We start from the raw sequence: 21,804 nt of genomic DNA on the forward strand, positions 1-21,804 counted from the left end.
ACATACAAAGTCTTGTTAACCCTCTGCTAAGAAGTTTGCACAAGGAGTTCTGCCCACTTTTCATGTGATTTCTGAAAGATGCCAGCTGCTGGCAGCCATGAAATGCGGAACACAAAGGATTTGTAATCTCCTGGAGCATACCCTGCTTGCACAATGCCCTGCAGTCTCTCTAAGAATACGCACAGGCTGCAAGCATGCACATGCTTTTCTTCAGGCAAAGGAGGTGTGATGTGGCCTTTCTCAATAAGTTGTTCCCAATATTTCCTTTATCTACTCTGGACTAGCCAAGATAAGAAGTCAAACATCTAGGAAAAGTGTAGCTTTCAGATTTTCTTTGTGATTTCACTTGTTATACTGTTTCTGTCTTTGTCTTTCCCAGTTTCAAAACATGGTGATGTTTTCTTGCAATGACTGAAAAGCTTTAAGCTTCTTTCTGTACCTAATACCAACTGGGGCTATTTGTTGTGCTTTTTTATTGGAACTGTGTATTACAGGCTTTTGAATTTGTAGGTATGCATTTTTTGTTGTCTAGACTGTTTACTTGCTGCTAGGAGAGTTATATCTGACTATTCCAGATAGGGTGGGGGTGTGGGGGGTTGAAAAACATGAAGATCCCCAGGGGGAGAATGTTCCACTTGCCCCTTTGGCGATGTGTGATCATGCAAGATGGTCTCAGAGCTCAAGCTGATTCAGGAGACTTGGAGTGAGTAAATATTTAGATCTTTAAAACACTTGATTCTTGATAAATAATTGCTGAGATTCTGACACTGTAAGACTCCGAGAGGTGACAGCTGGACTGGGATCAGAGGAGGTGACAGTGGAAGCAAATATAAAAACAGCAAGGGGAGTGTTTATTGAGGTCTAAGAACCAGCTCTGCATTAGCATTGGACATGATTAATTCATTTTATCTTTACAAGAACTCCACAAGGGGGGAAAATAAAACACAATTTCCCCCATATTGCAAATTAGGACATTGAGGATGGATATGTAATTCATAAAAGAACAAGAAGAGGAAGAGGTGATGAAAAGAATGAGGAGAAGGAAATGAAGACAGGATCAATGGGGTAAAAAAATCCCAAGATGGAGAAAGATGGACAGAGCCCTTGTGGGCTTTCTTCATGATCTCAGAAGAACAAGCCTATCTTCCCTTTCCCATCAGGGGGACCAAGTGGGGAACTTGAAGACTAAAGCAGAGACCTGGGAGGCTGGCCTTGGGGAATGCAATGTGAGCCCATGCACACAAACAAGAGCCAGACCCACCTGGGTTGGAATCCCAGCTCTGAGGTTCAAGAGCTACATGACTTTGGACGAGGAATTTTCCCTCTCTGTGAGACAGTTTTCCCATCTGAAAAACAGTACCTGCCACATAGGGAGATGGCAGAACAGAACAGGATGGCCCTGTGAAAGCACTTAGGATGGGGTGGTGGCTGACCGCTTAATAGGTCAAATCCAGCCCACCATTGGCTTTTGTATGGTCTGTAAGCAAAATATGGGTTTACCTTTTTCGACAGTTGCAGGGGGTTGGGGGGGGGGTCCAAAAAAGAATACGTGTGACACATGAAAATTATATGACATTTAAACTTCATTCTTTAAATGGCATTTATGTTGGAATGCTGCTACACCCATTCATTCCCTTACATCTCTGGCCCTTTTGCACTACAGGGGCAGAGCTGAACAGTGGCACCCAAGACCACAAGTGACATTCTCATGGTTTTGTGTGTACAAATGGCAACAAGGCTGTGACTGACATACAACTTTTGGGGTGCCAAGTGTATTACCTGTCTGTGTGGACAGATATTTTTAAAGATAAGTCACAAAGTTTTCCCCAAATATATGCTGTGCCTTCAAATTCTACACGAGGGTATGGGGAGAAAAAGGCCCATGAGAAACAGGCACAGCACCACCTCTCTTTTTCTTGGAATGTGACAACTGATCTGATGGCACTGGCCTATCAAAGGCTCTGAGAAGGACTGCGATTCTGAAATTCAGAATCCTACTGAATTCTGTTGAATCTAGCTTTGCTCAAATTTATTGAACACAGAATGCCTTTAATATTATTTTTTAAAACCCCCAAACAATGTCCTTTAATATCCAACACCATCAGTGCTCTAAGAAACACCCATAGGGAAAAACTGTGACAGCAGAAGGAGCAGTGGACCAAGAGTCCTGGGTTGGAAGTTCATGTCCTCATTCTCCCAGGTCCCACCTCTACAGCCTTGGCTAAATCTCAACGGTTTCAAACTCACTTTTTTGACTCTGCAAAAGAGGCATGGTGTCACCTGCTCGCCACCTTCATACAGCTGATGGGAGATCAAAGGAAAATTGGGATGTGAGGCACTTTTTGTACCCGAGCAAGGGAGCTATGTGAGGGAGACAGACATAGGAGAGGCAGCCAGGTCAACCCTCAGCTTTATGGCTTTCTTTGAAAAGGAGAGGACCAGGCAGAGAGTCACTGGACCGCAGGCCTCCTGCTTCCTACTGATGGGACAGCAGTGACCCGCAGATGGGGTAATAAGACAGCCCAGGCTCCACCTCAGGTAAGAGGCTCAGGCTTGTCACAAAAAGCCACGCCAGTCACCTCAAACTCTGCCAGGTGCTTGAGTCCCAAGTCCTGAGGTTCCGCCAGGCGCTCACACCCAGGAAGCAAGAGGGGAGATGGTTTCACAGTCTGGCCTCCAAGAACAAGTTAGTGTGTTCATAATTTTCAAAATATAATAACAAGGAGAAAATTTATCTGGCACATCTCTGTGCACCCTGGCACAGGGTCCCCTCCTGATCATACATATAAGATTTCACCAAGTCCCAGGCCTGTTGTATAAGGAGAGACAAAGATTACTCTATGGCTACGGAGCACTTCCTTGTTCTCCTTTTCTTCTTTCCACATTCCATGAGAGGGAAAGATAATTCTTTTCTGTGACCAATTATACTGAACAGCCTGTGAGCCTGAATCCTGTTTCCGATTGGCTGGTGGAAATGCTGTTAGTTTCACAAGCCATTCCCTCCTCAGAAGACAACAAGCTTGTTTCTAGATCCCTAGGGTATCACCTGCCTTCAGACAAAGAGGAGTGAAAACGCTTTCCTATAATGTGATCTTTTTTTTTCATCATACTCCCAAGCCAATGTCCTGGTATCAGGGGATGAAATTACAACAAATTATTAAAATCAGAAAACCAACTCAGAGCAACAGCAACCAAAGGCAAACCAAATGCAGAATCTATTCACAACCCAATGTCGTGGGGAGACAGACCCCTTTCTTAATCACAAAGGACTTTTTGGTTTTGTTTTTTATGGGAAAGGGATTAGTACAGCACTACTTTCAAATAATGCAGTGGCACTGGAGGTCAAGGTGTGGGAAAGGAAGGATGAATGTTAGAGAACCAGCAGGGCTGTAAATTCTACCACATGCTGACTCGAGGTAGCCACAGGCATCCTGACATCACTACCAGGGGAAAAAAAAAAAAAAACCTAGGTGGCATTTCCCTTCTTACTCACATACCCCAGGGGATCCAGTGTGCCCACCCTGGTGGCTTCCCAATGCAGGGCAGATATCAAAATCATAAACAGATGCTAGTCTACCAACATGGAAACAGTCATGTGACACTGAGTTAATAACGAAAATAATGGTCTTCACTACTTTTAAAGGCTTGAGGAAACAAGTAAGGATGGTGAATCCAGAATTTGAACTTGGTCTGTGAGACTCCAGAAGCTGGGCGCTTCCCAATCATTCTGGACTCAAAACTACGTGAAGCCCAACTCCTGGCCCCATCAAGTATGTGCTTATAAGACCACATCTGTATAGGAAAAATATGGCAAGCTGTGTACTGAAAAGTTAAAAATGGTACTTTTTTCTAAATGAGGATTTTAAGAAAATTTTTTTCTTGATTCCTCATTAAATCTTTTAAGTTTTCTACACTGAACATAAAATTAATAAGTGGCAAAATGAGGTGGTGGCTCTAGGGAGCTCAGGTTTCCCAGTGAAAGCAATCTTGGCAATTTGTATTTCAGAGCCTCATCCTATGTTTTCTTCTAGGATGAAGATAAAATGTAGAGGGAGGGGTCTTTGGCCACATATGGAAATTTCTCCTTTTTATTTTGGGTATAACAGGTTTAATGGGTTCATTGAAAGAAATGATCTTCTCTCAAAGAGATTTTACCGACCTTTCTTCTACAAGAGCTTTGTTTCTACCACTTTGACAGAGGCGCAAAGGAAATGATTGGGTTCAGGCAGGATCCAAAACTGCCTATGTCAGTGACTACCAATACAAATACAATACGAGAGGCCTGGCTTACTAGGGCACATAGTAACAGGGCACATAGTGCAGCTGAAAACAAGCCAGGTTGACCCTCTGGTTGCAGGCAAACTCACATAAGGCTGGAAGGAATGACAGGGAACCTCCTTATATAAACTCAGCACTTCAGTGACTTTTGTCATCATGGGCACAGGCCTGTGAGCTCCAAGGCAAGTATGGCCCAGTGTTTACAAGTGGAAGACCTACTTTGGAGATACAGGTGCTTGACACCCGTATCTTTCTTTCTTTTTTTGGGGGGGGGGGCAGCAGGAACCAGCTGCTGGGATTACAGGCTTGTGCCACTGCGCCTGCTGATACCCAGATCTTTCTGCACTCCATTCTGAACACATGAGCCAGTCAGATTAGGCCCTGGGGCAGGAGAAGTTCTCAGTTACTGAATGCTCTTGTTTTTAGCATTTGCACCGTATATTCTCGAGAACAAAACTAGAGGGAATGTACGTTCCCATTCCAAAGTCTCTGACAGATGTTCATAGGGAAGGCTAAATGGGGTCTGCAGTACCTGCTTCATGAGAACATCTGGTAGGTGCCTGGTGGAACAACAATTTTCCTTCATATGTTTTGGTAAGGCACATATGGAGGGACCTGAGGATAGAGTGAGGTACACCTGGGTATGGCTAATGGCCTTCAGCCAATTGATGCCACAGTGGCAGAAAGGAATATAGCCATTCTAGCTGATACACCTAGGGGTGGCCATAAATTTGGATTGCTTAGATGTTCTCTGGTTTTTCCGTTTTCTGTAGAGATGTTTGAAAAGAGATGGGACTGGGGTTTCTCTCCCTGAAGCGTCAAGACAATTCTGGCTCAACGTGTTACATTGCCTACCAACTGTCTAACTCCTAAAAAGGACCTCTGAGAAGGATCTACTTGCAGTGTAGATGTCTAAGAATGAGAAAATGAGACTTCTCAAGTCCACATTTACCCTTATTGCAAATTCCAAGAGGAATCTCTTATGCTCTCCCTTAAAAATGCCATTCTGACTCCATGTTCCAATGCTGATGCTTTTGAGGAGTTTTGAATCTATGTCCAGCATTAAATGGTGCCCTGCCCTCAGCTAGTGGTTGCCTTCTTTAAAAGCCCTTCCCAGCCAGGCATGGTGGCATACACTGGAATCCCAGCAGCTCGGGAGGCTGGGGCAGGAGGCCATCCTCAGCAACTTAGCCAGGCCCTAAGCAACTCAGTGAGACCCTGTCCCAAACAAACAAACAAACAAAACCAAAAAAATTACAAAATAGGGCTGAGGGTGTGGTTCAGTGGTTAAAAACTCTTGGGTTCACTCTCCAATACCAAAAAAAAAAAAAAAAAAATTAAAAAAAAAGGCCCTTTGTATCTTTCTGATAACTTGGGATCCTCTGACCAAGAGTACACATCACATGACTGATGGGCAATACTGTTACAAATGTTCATGCCTATCTTTCTCTGGTACCTACTAACATCCAGACAGTGCTACCTGCCATTGGCAACTAGCAGGGATGCTCTGAGCCATGGCTGGCCTTTGGGATGGATTTCTTAATGTCCACTCGGCTTTTTTCTTTTCTTTTTCTTTTAGCGTTCAGTTTTTCATATCCTTCCCATCCATTGATATCTGTTTCCCAGATTAATTTTCACCAGATGTTAGCGTCTGGACTTCTCTAAGATTTGTTACCCCTCCCTCCCCATGTTCTTAACCTTCTCAGGGCCACTTGTGTGATTTCTCTGAACTCACTAGTGTTTCCAACACCTCCCAAATTAGTGTCATCTGTGATTTTCCTTCACATGTTCTTTCTTCCCCTTTTACAGATCATTAGTAAAGAGGTTAAACAAGACCAGATCAGCATCACACTCTGGAGCAAATGACAAGGGATTGGGAGGGCTGGAGTGCTCCCTGTGCACCAGCTCTGGCAAGGGGAGCCTGTAATGTAATGCAACAACACTCCGCAGACGCCTCCTGCCTCTGGCCCATGGTCATTTATCACCACTGTTTGTTTGTGATTTCTTAGCCAGATTCCAAGTCCTGAGAGTGTGGTCATATCTAAGCCAACATGCACTGCTTTGCCAGGCAACCCTTAGAGGCTCCAGAAAAGCCCACAATAACAAATTCAGTGCTCTCTATTCTGCTTCAAAGCTTCTAATCAGCTCCCAAGCCCACCACTCTTGAGAGCAGAAAGAGGTGGACTAAGATATTATTGCCCCTTTCTCTTTTCCAATTCATCACCTCACAGTTGTTCATTAAATATTCATTGCTTTTGGGGTGGGGTTGTAGCTTGTGGTAGAGCGCTCACCTAGCACGTGTGAGGCACTGGGTTCGATCCTCAGCACCACATAAAATAAATAAAAAAGTAAAGGTATTGTGTCCATCTACAACTAAAAAAAAAAAAATCAAAAAAATATTAATTGGTTTTTCACATTACTCATTAGATGTCTATTTTGGCTAAAGGAAACCCTCCTCTGCACACATGGGCTAATCCATGGTCTCCTGCAGTCAAATCTTCCTTTGCCACACTCAAGGGTCAAAAATAAATCAAACTGGAGAGGGTGTGTTTTAAGGGAAAACATGCTTTAAGACCTGCTAGAGAATAGGAATAGATTTCCTCTTTTGATTTTCTTTCCTTCAGCCCTTTTTCTCTTACTTCCCAAATGCACCAACCCCACAGCATCAACCATTTTCCTCAGCTGGCAGTTAGAGTTGGCTTTATCCAGCTTACAGGTCATAGTGATGATGATATTGTACCCTGCGCCACCATCCAGCCATGCCAGCCATGTATGCTCAACTCATCTCACCTGGCCCCCTCTATAGCCCTGAAAGGCATACATAACCTTCTCCAAAAGAGAAATAGAGGGGCAGAGAGGAAAGGATGTTTATTCAAGGTCACTCAGCCAAGTAGTGCTGAAATTAGGATCCAAATTCAGCCTGTCTGAGTCCAGAGACCACACTATCAGCTACCCACCCAGTCTCCCCCAGATGAGTGGTTCTTTACCTTTTATACATCACTGATACCTCTGAGTGTGTGCTGAGAATCACAGATGCTCTCTATGGGGAGATGAGCACATAGAGTACTTGCAGACCCTCTGGGGTTCATGGACACCAGCTTAAGCATCTACTTGAAAATCCTTTGATAGAATTATACTTTGACCACTGCCTTGACTCCAGTAATAAAGAAATGTTTTTTGAATGAACTAACCAATTGAAAGGACTATTGGTAGGATGTTTAATTTGTAGCTCTGAACAACAGTTTAAGAAACTTGGGATAGAAGATGTAAATATTTAGGTACTTTCCAGAAGGAGGGGGAGGAGAAGGCAGTGGCGGTGGCAAAGGCTATAGAGATAAAACTATTGCTGAGATATTTTCATTTTTATATGATATTTATTTTATTTTTACATTTTATATATTTTTATATCTCACTTTGCCCCAAAACTGATTCTGCAACTAGAAGTCGACTGTCATGGTGGTTCTGAAATATCTCATAGCTACTTCTGATGACTTCTCATCTTAACTCTTTGCCTCAACAGAAAATAAAACCAGAAGTTCAAGATGGGAAGCCAATCATCATGAGTAGCCAAAACCTTGAGGCGTCTTAACTGACAGAATCTTTCATGTTTGGTGATCTCAGGGGAGCTAATGGAGTCTTCCTCCTCTCTCTAGGACCTTTTCAACCTCCTACAGCTTCAGAGCCTTGTTTCTCCCTGCACACATCTCCCTAGTCTATGATTACTGTTTTTTCTTTACAGACTTTGATATTCAAGTCCTGTACTTTTCTTTGAGAGTTGGAGGAGCCACATGATCTTGGAATTGGACTTTGGCCATGCTTTAAACTTGTTAGTCTGCCCATCATCTCAAGAAGAGGCCAAAGATTTCCCTGATGACATATGGGCAACTGGGAAAGGGCATAAGTCAAAAGTCTGTCACCTGGCCAGCCCAATTGGACCACTGGGGAAAACAGAACCTTGGATTCCTATTCAGCTCTCCACCCTCAAACAATGCCTGCCTTGGCTTGGACACCACAGTGGAAATCTGGAGGCATCCTCAGCTTCATCCTTCATCTCACCTTCCCATCCAAGTCCTACTAGCTTAGCCTTCTAGTCTTATCTCCGATTTATCTGCTTGTCTGTAGCTCTACTGTTGCCACCCTGGGTCAGCACCCTCAATTAATTCCCTCATAAACGATGGAACGGCTTCTACATTTGCTTTTTCTGCCATAGAACTTCACCTTCTACAGGCAACAAGGGTTGTTCTACAGCAAACACTGAATCATGTCACATCTTTGTGTATGATCATCCAAAGTTTGCTCATTTTCTTAGGCTAACATCTAAACTCCCTATTAGGGTCTTCAAGGCCCAATGTGATCTGCCTCCCCACTCACCCTCCTCATCTGTTTTGTGCTCTACCTAAAGTTATGATTTTCAAGCTTTTTTATCCCATAAAGCTCTTCCCACCTCTAGTCCTTAATGATCGTGCTCATAACCACTTTCCAAGCACATAATTTGACGTGGTACCTCCTGACTCTCCCCCTTCAAGACTTTGCTTTCAGAACTCACATACTTGAAAATCTGCCCAAAGAACATGTTTTCTTAAGTAGGTTCCTCTCACTGATATCAATATCTCCTGTTTTCCATCAAAGCAATGATCAAAATATATAAGGTTACTATTCATAGGTTTAATTATTTATATCCTATTTCCCTCAACCACACAGGAAGATTCATACCCATGAGGGCAACAACTTGCTGGAAATGTAATCCCTGGGAATCTCTAGAAGAAAATCAGAACAATAAGGCAAGACACAGGTAAATCCTAGGGTAGCAGCCACTTGTCTTAGTTATTGTTCTCCCAGCATCTAATCAAGGACTTAATCACCTAATGAAAGAATGGGTAAACGAGTTAAGGATGAATGAATAAATGAAAGTCTTAGTGGCCAATGGCATAAGGCGGAGGCATATTAGATTCTTAGACACATGAAATCTAGGTTGAATCTAAACACCAGCAGGCATCTTTATACAGAAGGTGTAAAAGAAGACCTCCACACAGCATTAGAGTCCAGGGCTCTTTCTTTGAATTCTTTCTTGGTCAGTGGATATTTCCTTCCCCAGGACAAACACAGGCATAGTGTCTAACACCCTGTCTTTTGAGGGAAGGCAAGGACCATAACAATCCCCCAGTTTCCAGGTGTGGTGGTGCACCTCTGTAATCCCACTGGACTGGGAGGCTGAGGTAGGAGGACTGCAAGTTCAAGGCCAGGCTCAATAACTTAGTGAGGCTCTAAAGCAACTTAAGTGAGACCCTATCTCAAAATAAAAAATAAAAGGGGCTCTAGATGTCACTCAGTGGTTAAGCACCTTTGGGTTCAATCCCTAGTACCAAAATAATAATAATAATAATAGCTATTATTATTATTATTATTATTATTATTATTAAACTAACTCCCCAGTCACAATGAAACATCCCTTCCCCATTCTTCCTGAGGGTTCTACTGGCAATTCCAGAACTGCTCCTATGTGTGAAAAAGCTCTTCCTGTGTCTACATGTCTTGATGTTCTGGGATTTAGACTTGCACTCACCAAAGCACTGTCCGTGTGCTGCTGGCATCCAGCTATAATTCCTCATTCTGAACAGGATGCATCTACTAGCATCCTGGCTCCATGCCAAAACTTGTTAATGCCACATCTCTGTTTTTAAGAATCAGGTCCTAAAAATTTGCATATGTTTCATTAGAAAAAGATGTATATCTTGCTAGCAATTTAAGAAATAAAAATGCTCTTACGTTCTATGTCTGCTCAAATACAAGACTGCACAGTAGGCACGCAAACATTCCAAATGTCAGGGCAGATGTGGCACTAGGTCTCACATGATGCCTTGGTTTGGTTCCTTGCTGCCCCATCTCACTGAAGTTCAAGGACCAAAGCACCGCTTGGGTAGTAGGGGTCCAAGGAAAGCACCTTTGTTGGATGGAAATGAAGTTATTTATTGACACAAATGACTGCCACATCAAATGGATTTTCCAGGAAGAAAGTTATGGAGAATTGAACAGCTGCTTTTCTTGTATATTTTCAAGTGAGAAAATACAGTTAGGGCTCCAGGAACACATTTTCACAGTCAAAAGTTGTAGGTTGGGCTGGGGATGTGGCTCAAGCGGTAGCGCGCTCGCCTGGCGTGCGTGCGGCCCGGGTTCGATCCTCAGCACCACATACAAACAAAGATGTTATGTCTGCTGAAAACTAAAAAATAAATATTAAAAATTCTCTCTCTTCTAAAAAATAAAATAAACTAAAATAGTGCTTTAGAATGGCCTTTGGCTCTGACAGCCTAAGTTCTTCTTTAAAAAAAAAAAAAAAAAAAAAGTTGTAGGTTGAGGGGCCACGGTGAGAAGGCAGTGATTGGATACACATTGTTAGTATTCGCATGAAGGCAACTACCTGATGGAAATGTGACTCCATGCATGGAGTCTTCAGAAGTAAACTAGAGCAATAAGGAAGCCACATGTATATCATTGGCCTAGAAAACAGAGATGTGCATGAGCTGAGGAGGAGGGCAGTAGAAAGCAATAAAAAGCAAAATCTAGGAATATGTGCTGGGTTTAAGTAACACAGACTACATAATTTGTGGGGCTCAGAGCACAATGAAAATGGGGGGCCTCTTATCTGAAAAGTATTGAGAATTTCAAGATGGTGGCCAGAGACTTAAACTAAGAGCAGAGCCCTTCAAACCATAGTGTCCTACGAATTACAGAGGCCACATACTGGGATGAGAGTCACAGTAGGGAAAAGCTAGTTCTAAATTCTGTACAAAAGCAAAATTCTGTAAAAAAAAAAAAAAAAAAAAAGCAAACGTCCCCCAGTTCACTTTGCTCTCAGAAAATACTATCCTTGAATGATCATAGTGAGACGGATAAATCATGCCAGCTTGGCATCCAGAAGTGGCAAAAAAGGGAGGAGTCGTCAGGGTTGTTATGCTAATTCCAAATTGTTGTAAATTTTAGAGGAACTTTTTCTAAATTATGATTCATTTTAGCACCAAAATTCCAGATTCAAGTCAAGCCTTCTGATGCTATTATGAGCACATTACTAATGCCTAGTAAAATAACATCTTGTAATGTTTCTTTTATAAGGGCCATAAATCAAAACATTCAAAACAGTTAATTTTTAATGTACCACTATTATCCATCTTTAGTTATAAATTTAATGTCTCCTTAGGCCTCACAGATTGTAATGCAACTTAAAACATGCAGTGGCTGTTTAAAAATAGAAGGTTTCCCCAGTTATCTCGTTATTCAAATCCTTAAAGATACAGTTTTAAAAGCCTGAGGATATCTGAGCAAACTTGTTTAAAGGAGTCATAAAGAAAGATAAGTAGTTTTCCTCAGAAGCCAATAAAATTTATTACAACATATTAAAGTAGGATTATCTATTGACTAATTTTCTGTAGACACTTGTTTTCTGGGGTGCACAGTGTCTGGGGAAGTTCATGTAGAAATAAAGAGGACAGGGATCAACGCCATCATCTACCTTTGCCTTGAGCTAGGCAAGATTTTCTATGTCTCTTAGAGCCAATTCCTTCCTAAGGATGATGACAACAATGGGGATCATATCTCAGGGAATGGCACAGTGAATGTCATGAATCTTGAGAAAGAGCAATAAAAATCTTTATTTTTCAGCAGGAGACACAAATGCAGCTTTGCACCCTGATGCTTGCTTACAGCAAAGAAGTGACTTCCTAGAAGGGCTCTACTTCTTAAGGCAATTCTCAAACTTAGAACCTTTCTTTGTCTACCTAGTCCCTACATGTTAGGGGCAGGTTTTATATGTTTGCTTTTTAACGTTTTAAAATTTTCTCATTTAACATTGATTGTCTTAGGTCAATTTACACTTTCATTAGCAATGCAATGCTTCTCTGAAAGTTATCCCTAGACCGTGAGAACCTCAAGGATTTCTCTGGTTTCCCCACTTCCACACATTGACAAACTTCCCTTTGGAACCACTCTGTATCTGAAATTGTTGATTCCTGTGCTATTCCCTCTTTATCAGGAAAGGGAAAAGTGGTGAGTACCCAAAGGGAACACGAAGCAGCAAACGGATCCAAGAGGCATTACATCTTTGCTATGCTCTATCCAAAAACCAACCCTTGAGTGTTCCCTGTGGTCCCAAACACAGCAATCTGACACACTCAGGGGACCTACAGCATGTTCAACTAAGAAGTGAAACACAATAATGGTGCTGTCACCCATAGGCCAAACATTAGTTCTTGGTGAAAATTCTCCTGATCTCTCTAGCAGGTTTGAGAAAAGCAAGACTTGGGGAAGGGCATACATTTTTCAGTTATCCCAAAGAATTGTCCCAAACCTGTTGATTCTCCAGCAATGTGACATTTTATGTTTGTCTCAGAAAAAAAAAAGAGAGAGAGAGAGAGACAGAGAAGAAGAAGAAGAAGAAGAAGAAGAAGAAGAAGAAGAAGAAGAACTGCATGTGGAATACTTTCTGAACAACAACAACAACAAAAAAGATCCTCATATACAATCTCCACAATTCCTTGTTCTGAACCAAATGTCATGGGCAATGTCAAGTTTAAAAGTATTTTGTGTAACGATATGAACATTGAACTCCAGGGCATTTGTAACTTTGTGTTAAACACCCAGCAATATATACAGGATAGGAACAATTCCCAGCAGCAAAAGCTGCTGGAGCCCAATGTCCCATTTATGACCATGTGGTAATTTAGACGTGTCACTATTCAACTACGCAGAAAGGATGGGAATAAAGGGTGGCTTCTTACTAGCTCAAAATCAGCTTTTAAAAGAATGCAACTCTGTTCAAAATGCAACATGTGTAATTTAAAATGCAAAGTTCCATAGAATTGTGAATTTTAAAGAAAGCAACAGATAAAATGTCAACAACGAGGCCTGCTAAAGTTAACATATCTGATCTAATCCATTTAAGAGTTACAGTTACCCATTCACCATTACTATGCCTTGATCCTTGTGTTTTCTTCAGCACTGCATAGAAGAGATAGCATAATCCATTAAATGGGCTTCTTAGAGGTGACAGTTTCAGCTCCATGAAGAGATAAAGTTTTATTTTCCTTATTCCTTGCCAAACATTTGACACAACCAGAAGGACGTGAGAGTCACACCACACTGGCATATCTGGTAAAAGCAAGCAGTTGGCTGAAAACCACAACTGGAGAATTCCGACAATTTCTGAGTCCACAATCATGCCTTAAAAAGTGGTATGCATCCTACTAAGGGCATAGTTTGCATCTCAAATAACACAGAAACACTGGAATCGTGCTAAACCCAGCCCAAACAAGGCAGAGCAATAATGTGGTTGGGGAGGTGGGGAGGTGAGGAAGGATGGATGGGGCTCTTGGGAATGGTGAGGGTGCGCGGACATTCTGCGCTCACAGAACACAGTAGCAAACACAGGGCACAATCACAAACATCAGCAAGCACAACTGAGCACGCGCACAACACAACACTAGAAATGCAATTTTTCTTTTGCTTTTTTTTTTCTTAGAAAAATGATATAAAAGATGGTTTCTCACCCCTCAAAACAAAACTGGAACTTTGGTTTACAGGCCCGGCTATGCCCATATGCCCTCCTCGTCATCCTGCCGCCGGCCCGAGGTAGGGAGGTGCACAGAGAGGAGGGGAGCACCAGAATGAAAGAAGAGAAGGTTAGTTACACAGAGATGCACTGGAAAGGCACATGAATCTTCACTTTTTTTTTTTTTTTAAATCTTAAAGAGCGAGGACCAAAATAAATAAATAAATAAATAAAATCCGTAGTAACTTAAGTTCCACATGACTGACTTGTCAAATGCATAAGCAAGTTTTGTATCTACAGCAACCCCCACACAAAAACATTCACCCACCCAGTTCTGACTCTGTGTCAAGATTGGATTAGAAGATTAAAATTAGTCTACATTAGCAGATGATTATTTTTTGGAAAGCATACAATCTGAATTGCATATGCCTAAGGAGTAGATTAAACCTTTAAAGTAAGCAGAGAAGTAATTATAGTAATCAAATACCCTTAATTTCTCTTAAGCTTAAAGTATCAATAAAGACTGAATATGAACTTAAAAAAAAAAAAAGAAAGAAAGAAAATCTCCATCTACCCGGGTAGAACAAGCTTTTTTTGCATGCAATAATTCATATTGGTTATTTCACAAAGACTAAAGAATACTTCAATCTTATTTTTCAAGTTCTATTTTGCTGTCAGCATTAAGGAGGATGTGCATGCCATGGAATGATTATACATTTGCATGAAATGATTATACATTTGCAATCAAATAAGTTTAAAAGAGAGTAAACGTTCAATTCAGTAGAATGCTTATAGAAAGGAAGTTTTGTTTAACTTAACATTTTGTTCAACTGTGGATAAACTGAAACTAATTTGGTCTGAATCCTTGCTTAAAATGTTTCCAAAATGGCCTGGCCACTTTCTTCTCTTAGTCCAGAGACCAATATGCAGGAAAATGGAATCTTTGAAGACAGAAGTATATTCACCATCGTAACATCCCCATTTTGAACAATTTTTCCTGTTTACCGGGAGAACTGACACAAAGTATATAAGACTGTGTGGTCCATATCCCAGTCTCACACACACAGTTTGGAAGCAGTGTTTGTTATTTAATAAATCCCAATGAAACCAGAATTTACTATGATTTTCTTCTTTGTTTTGAAAACCAGGGACAGGAAAAAAAGAATATTTTTTCACATAAATCCTTATTACTCAAGCTGTTATAATATTAGATTGAATCATATGAAAATGCCAATATTTAACCATTTTTGACCTGGAAAAACAGTAATTTCATATAGTTCAACCCAATCTTGCTAGTAAGCCAAGGTAATTTTTATCTACCTAAGGATTTAGATGTGTGGTATTTGAACTGACTCAATATAATTTCTTTCCTTTGTCACTCTATGTATTTTACTTTATGCTTTTAAAAATGTTATTCTAAGAAGAGATTCAGAAAGTTCACCAGACTGCCAAAGGGCTCAATGGCCCACAAAGGGACTTGAGTTAATCAAAGAATTTATACAGAATCTGAATTGGGCAATTTGGGAAGATTTTTCTCTTAAGAGTTTGGGTAGAGATATTCTGGGGGAAAAAAAAGACACATTCATGATTTTGGCTAGGTCATCTTACATAAAAATTACTGTTTGTTTGTTACTTGTCTAGTAATTGCTCTTAGCAATAAACTTTCCTTCTCCTATATGACTTGAGAAAAATGTAATTTTACATGCATTGAACTTCCTCCCTATCTCTGGAGAAAAGCAAAGTTGATGTTCTTTTTATAGTCATAAAGAAGGAAAGCATAGGACTGGGGATGTGGCTCAAGTGGTAACACGCTCGCCTGGCATGCGCGAGGCGCTGGGTTCGATACTCAGCACCACATAAAAATAAAATAAAGATGTCGAGTCCACCGAAAACTAAAAAAATAAATATTAAAAAAATTTATCTCTCTCTCTAAAAATAAATAAATAAATAAATAAAAAGAAGGAAAGCATACATAGCATGAGACCCAAGAGCATCCACAAGTGGGTTTCAGGGGGTCTAGAAACCCCCTGAAATTCAATGTAAAAAGCTATTGAGTGTGAATGTAAAGATACTTCTCTGATTAAAGGCCTGAGCTTTCATCAAAGGTTACTGAGCCCCAAAGGGCTGCTGTAGGAAAACTCCAAGCACAGAAAGATGCTATGATTTGCCAAAATCACAAAACAGGAGGCTTTCTCTAAAATGCAGCCTATGGCCCCTGCTGACCCCATTCTAAATGGCTGTAAAACAACTTTCCTTTCAGATCTGTTTATTTCATTGTGTATTTATAACTCAATAGCATATATACATGCAGTTTCTTCCAAATTCACTCATATACGTTTTTAATTGAATAATTAAAAAGTAGGAAAAAGAAAAGCTACTGCCACCAAAATCTACTGCTACTTTCTTAACAGTGAAATGTAGTCTAATGCAAGTCACTTTTAGCAAATTAAATATATTAAAAAGTGGTAATTAATTATGATTGAATCAGACAGGAGTTGTAGCTTGAAAATATACACTGCCAATATCACTACTGTTCCTAGTCCAACATAGGAATAAAAAGGAGCTCCCACATGTCGAGGGTTATTAAAAACCAGATGTTGAGATCGACGTCTTGTACGCTGGTGAATAAAGTAAAGAAATATGACAGTCCAACATAAACTGTGCTAACATTTAACATGGCAGAAATGTGGGTGAATTCCTTTTGTGAACTCAGAATATTATGCATTTTTAAGAGTTTTTCATTTTTAAAGTTGAAAGAGTTCTTAAAAGAACTAGAAAGGGAGGTAGAGATCATTTCTGGTCTCTCTAGTCTTCAAAGTGTAAACATGAATTGACCCTCATCACCAAGTGATTTGGGTCAGAGTGAGTGTCCATTTGGGGAATAAAAACCAAAAGTGCAGGAGCTGATCAGAGAGGCAGCTCCAAGTCTTCCAAACATTTGCAGCTGTCTCACTGCCCTGCTGCCTGCATCTCTGTGTGCAAATATTAATTTCTTTAGCAACCTTACCACACAGAAATGTAAATCTGGGAACCCCCAAATAAGAAACAGATAAGTATCACTTGCTCTCTCACTATATGCCAAGTTATTTAGAAATACTTGGATTTTTAAAAGGCATCTATCAAACATGGGAGAGTCTGTTTCCTTTCCTTGTTTTTCTGTTTCCAAATCGACTCTGTAGCAGTTCTTCTGGATGCTGCCTAGTGCTTGATCCCTTGTGTGTCCTTTGAGAGTCACTGCTCTGCCAGAAGTTGCCAAAATATGTGGATGGGAAGAAAGGCTCTGGCTCAACAGTCATCTGTGTGCTTTTGTCCACAGCATCTGAGGCTGAAAACATCCAAGGTGGACTAAAGCCCAGAGCACAGCGTCCACAAAACAACCAGATTAAAGAGGAAGGCAGGCTTCACCATCAAGTAACCTCAGGACATATCGATAGCTCAAGGGATGATGGGATGGACAAGAGGCTGCATGGAAAGCCCAGATGCTGGGCTCTAATGAGATCCTCTAAACGCCAAGATAAAACAAAACTCCTCACTGATCAACTGCTCTCAGTGGCTGTGTTGATGACAAGATTGAAAAGCAAAGGAACTGAGTCATTGCTAAAGAGAGTACTGCTGTTGTGGGCGGCATTTATTAGCCCCAGCAAGAAAGTTCTGAGCAGGAACTCTATAATAGGACATTATAAACAGTATAAATTGATATACACCTTTCATTGATCTGTATTTTGATATATTAGATACAGCCAGCAGGCAGACCCAAGTCTTTCACTGGATTTGCTTTTCAAAACACCTGCATTTCCCTTTGAGTTAATAGCCTGACTTTTTCCTTGACATTAGGAGGGCCATATGTCTAATGAGAAACTTAGAGTCACACCTCTCCTAGGTAGAAAGGAGGGTAGAATCAGCGAAGTGTCATTTTCAAATAGCCCACTGCCTTTGTGGCAACTCAGTGGCTGTCTCTGTCAGGAGGTTCAACCTGACTTCCTTGCAGGACAATTAGGAAAATCATAACTAGGTCTGAGTGGACAGAATCCAGAGCAACTCTCAGTTCTCGTGGCTTCTCTGAAATTTCAAGCTCTGAAAAGCCTTCCTCTGCAAATCACGAAGCAGGACCACAGTATGGGATTCATGATGTGCCCTGAGGCTGGATTCAAGCAAAGCAGATCCTCTTGGCATTTCTAACTATAGGCTTGGCCAGCACAGAGAATGGACAGACATGTATGAAGGAAAATGACAGGCTTAGGTGTGAGCCTGGAAAAGAAAGGCAGTGACCTCATCAGGACACTATATTTTCTTCCAAGTTCAAGTCCATACTTTCCCTCTAGAGATTACTTATTGGTGTCTTCCATCTCTCCTACCCCCTGCATAGCTTAGCCCATGGATAAATGTTTTTGTTCAGGTGATGGGTCAGGTATTACCTGACTTATATTTGCTATATCCTGCAGGACCCAAAAAATAGGAAAGTCCTATCCAGGTTCAGATACCTGCTCATTGAACTTTTTAAATACCCAGGCCAGAAAGAGCTAACTTGTATTAGTGCCTCCTCTCAGAGAGAGTTCTGGCAGCTGTACCTGTTTCTTCACAAGTCTCACCTTGGCTCAGAGACACAGGTGAGGGTTCTTGTGCAGCTGTGGGAAGAAAGGTTCAGGGACAGACACCTGGCCAGGAGCTGTGGAGTGAGGGTCAGATTCCAACCTAATGGCAAAAGTACACACACCCTTTTGACTCTGCCATATGAGCTGCAAAGTCACAGAAAAAAAGAGCTCTGTTTGCCCCCAAATGGTGTTTGTTGGTCTGCTGAGCTCAGCTCTGAAGGACTCTGAACTGTGAACTGCCCTTTTTTCAGATCTCTTTTGAACCTTGGTAGGAGGGAAACACTACAACTTCAGCTGGGTCCCTCTGTGCTTTCTTGAAAGAAAGGGGTCCTCATGTGCTACTGCAAGCGTACATGTATGGATTATCAGTGGCACCTCACCAAATTTTAAGGACCTTGGGGGAAAAGGCAGCACCTTTACTTGCTTCATTCCACCCCATAAGATCTCAGTCATGGAAGCCTAACAAACATTTCTTGATGAATAACTAAATAAGGCTTGGTTCTTGCTCTTTTGAGTGACTGGGCTCCTCTGAAAGAGGGTGCTGCTTGGATTTCAGAGTTCCTCAGAGTTGTCAAGATTGTGCTGACCCTGTGTCCTCAGAATGACTACTTACCCTTTCTAATGTACCAGCCACATGCCTGGTTTGTTCTTCTATTACCATTTGGGGAACACGGAAACTTCACTAAGCTGAGCAGGGAGATGATGGATGTTGTCTGTATTTTAAGACACTCAGGGGTGTCTCTCAGATAAAAGGCAAAGACTGGATAAGTTGGTTCTATTCTGCAAGTTCGCTTCACAAGGACACCCTGAGGCCAGGCAGTCACCCAAGACCTCTTTGGGGAGCAGGTGAGAACATTACAGAAGTTTTAGGGGTAGTCATCTTTTCATTTATATTGAAACATGTGTATGTGCTCTTCTCAATTTTTAAGCACTATCATTGTGGGGCATCTTTAAAAAATTAACTTTCCATTTCCTTAAAGCAAAAGAAATTCTGACAAACTAGTCTCTGGTGCATGGCGCCAATTCTCTCAGCTAAAGAACACAAGATACCCAGCTGAAGATGAAACTGCTGGAAAGCTCTATGTTGGACAACAATATTGTTTGGGAGCTCAAAGTCAACATCTGCTAAAATCTGAGCCATCGCCAGATAACCATAAAAAAGGGGTGGGAGTGAAGACAGGCTTTATTTTAGCTCCCTCATCCATCAGTCATTAACACTTGGCTTTGTTAAACACAGTGAAAATTGGGTTTTTAAACATGACTCTGGTTCTACTCCTGGCTGGTAAGCAACCAAATCTCCTAGCCTTTTGACTCTTTATTTCATCAGTTGCTTAAAAAAGAAAATGGGACCACATATTGATCCTGACACTTCATAGGATTGTTATGAGAATTAAATTGGAGAATGTAAATTAAACTACATTGTAGTTGCTGAGGACTTATGTAAATATAAATGGGCACATCATTCATAATGGCAGCATTCAAGAGTTTGTTACTATGTATTATTGCAACAAATTATTTGATAGCACACTAATGCAAAGGCAAAATGATATGAGTCAAAATAATCTGATATTGTGTAAAACCATTCTTAAATATTTTAGCTTCTCTGGGATGTTCTAAGTTAGAGTTTATCCAGATCAATAATAGATGCCAAAAAAATGTTAGAGTTCCAGTGATTCATAAGTACAGTGATTTTTTTTTTTTTTTAGCAAAACTAACAGAATTTGTAAACAGTATATGGAGTGCATATTGAAAAGATATTTCCGAGTCCTTTTCCTCTGAGTGTTTCCTTATCTTTAGAGTGTTGCAAGTGCTTGGAGGGTGTAACTCAGACACTACCCTTATTAAATCAGTTCAAGAAAGTAGGGGGGGGGGGAGTGGCGATAGTATTTAGCAATATAAAATGGATTTCCCTGTTTCCCAGCATTTCAAGGTTGGCCACCCCCTTTCAATGGGGGAGCTGAAATACTGCCTCTTAGACAAATGTGACTGGATTAAGGCAGCAAGTTGAAAAGAAATCAAGCCTCCTATGTTGCCAAGAGGAGTTCCATCTATAAGCTGGGGAGTACAGGCTGTCTGGAAACCCCTGTGGACTCCAAAGACACTGCAACAAATCTCTTAATGAAACCTTAATACTGCAAACAATGTGTAAAACTTAGACAAATCAGTTGAAGGGGGGAAAATCTACTTTACCCAAAATAGAGTAAGGCTGAAATCTTTAATAGGCTCAAGCCTTCTTGATGGAAAAATCCTTTTCTAACCAAAGAATCTTGATTCATTAAGAAGCTCTGCCTTTCTCTCATACATGAAGACCCTACCCGGCAGGGTTTATCAAGTCATGCCCTCATGTGCTTACATGTAAAGAATAAACATCACACCCAGATTAAAGAGCTTTGGCAATAACGTGCTCATCTGCAAGGCAGCTTCCCTCGCTGCTATGCGGCCTGGCCCCTCCTCTCCTGCAGCTGGTGATGGTTGGGTGAGCCTGTAACTGCTAGTAAGGAAGGAGGCAGTTAAATACCTCCCACAACAGCAGTTTAGACATTTGTCCCCATTTCCTTCTTACCTGTGGCCTCACAGAGGGTTATTCCAGAGCTTCTGCTCTTAAAAGCAAGCAAACAAATAAATTGCCACCTTATTTTCCCAGTGGTGAGAAATCACATAGGCCCTCTGGTTTACATTTCAGTGGCTTTGGCAATGTTTAGTAATCTTTGGGGAATAATGAAAAAAAAAAAAAAAAAACGGGGGGGGCATCTGTCCTATATATTTTTTTTTTGTTTCTTCTACTTTGTAAAAATAATGAAACTACTGAGTTTAAACACAGTATCTTCCAATCTACTTGTGACAAAAGTACTGGAAAAGAAGCATGTGGCTCACAAGATTTATTTCCAAATGCATGCCAACATATTATTGGCTTCTGTTCTGAGAGGACTGGCCCAGGAGGGGCAATGGTAGAAATCTCTGAACCCTTCTCCCATTCAATAAATATCAGTACCAACAAGAAGTTTCTTCATGGGTTATTGAATTCAAAAGTTTCATCCCTACATGAAGCTAAAATGCAAGGCTTCTTCCAACAAGTGGGCCATGAAATTAAATTTGCAATGCAAAAGAAGAAAGAAAAAAATCTATTCTCTCTTATTGAGGCAAGCTTTGGACATACTAGAGTTGATAGAAACTGATATTAAAAGCCTAAGATACATAACTTTTCTTATCAGGTTACTGTCATGGGGAACTAGAAATTTCTGGGTTTTGCTGTTCTTTATCTACACTTTGATAAGCTCTGACACACATGGCTAATTTTTTGCCTGTGTAAGAAATGTGAAAATATATTTACATGCATATATACACAAACACATATATATAGGTATACATAATGTATATTCAGACACACTCTTG

At 40.9% G+C, this 21,804-nt stretch overlaps 1 protein-coding gene across 16 annotated transcripts in view; it reads right to left on the reverse strand.

The window, feature by feature from the left end:
* The window catches only part of Erc2 (ELKS/RAB6-interacting/CAST family member 2), an 882,113-nt gene that overhangs the window by 152,015 nt on the left and 708,294 nt on the right, over positions 1-21,804 (reverse strand). For 4 of the 16 annotated variants that reach the window (XR_009227574.1, XR_009227575.1, XM_058582165.1 and 1 more), the window contains one exon: positions 13,818-13,883. The exons of the other annotated variants lie outside the window; for them this stretch is intronic. Coding sequence is in view for 1 of the 4 variants with exons in the window: in XM_058582165.1 (XP_058438148.1) it covers positions 13,857-13,883 (27 nt within the window). In the remaining 3 variants the exon portion in view is untranslated. Of the gene's footprint in view, positions 1-13,817; positions 13,884-21,804 lie in introns of those variants that run through there. 16 annotated transcript variants of the gene reach the window in all.

Source organism: Marmota monax, unplaced genomic scaffold (genome assembly GCF_021218885.2).
Source record: "Marmota monax isolate L192 unplaced genomic scaffold, Marmota_monax_Labrador192_F-V1.1 WCK01_AAM20220418_F8-fsc00042, whole genome shotgun sequence".
NCBI lineage: Eukaryota > Metazoa > Chordata > Mammalia > Rodentia > Sciuridae > Marmota > Marmota monax.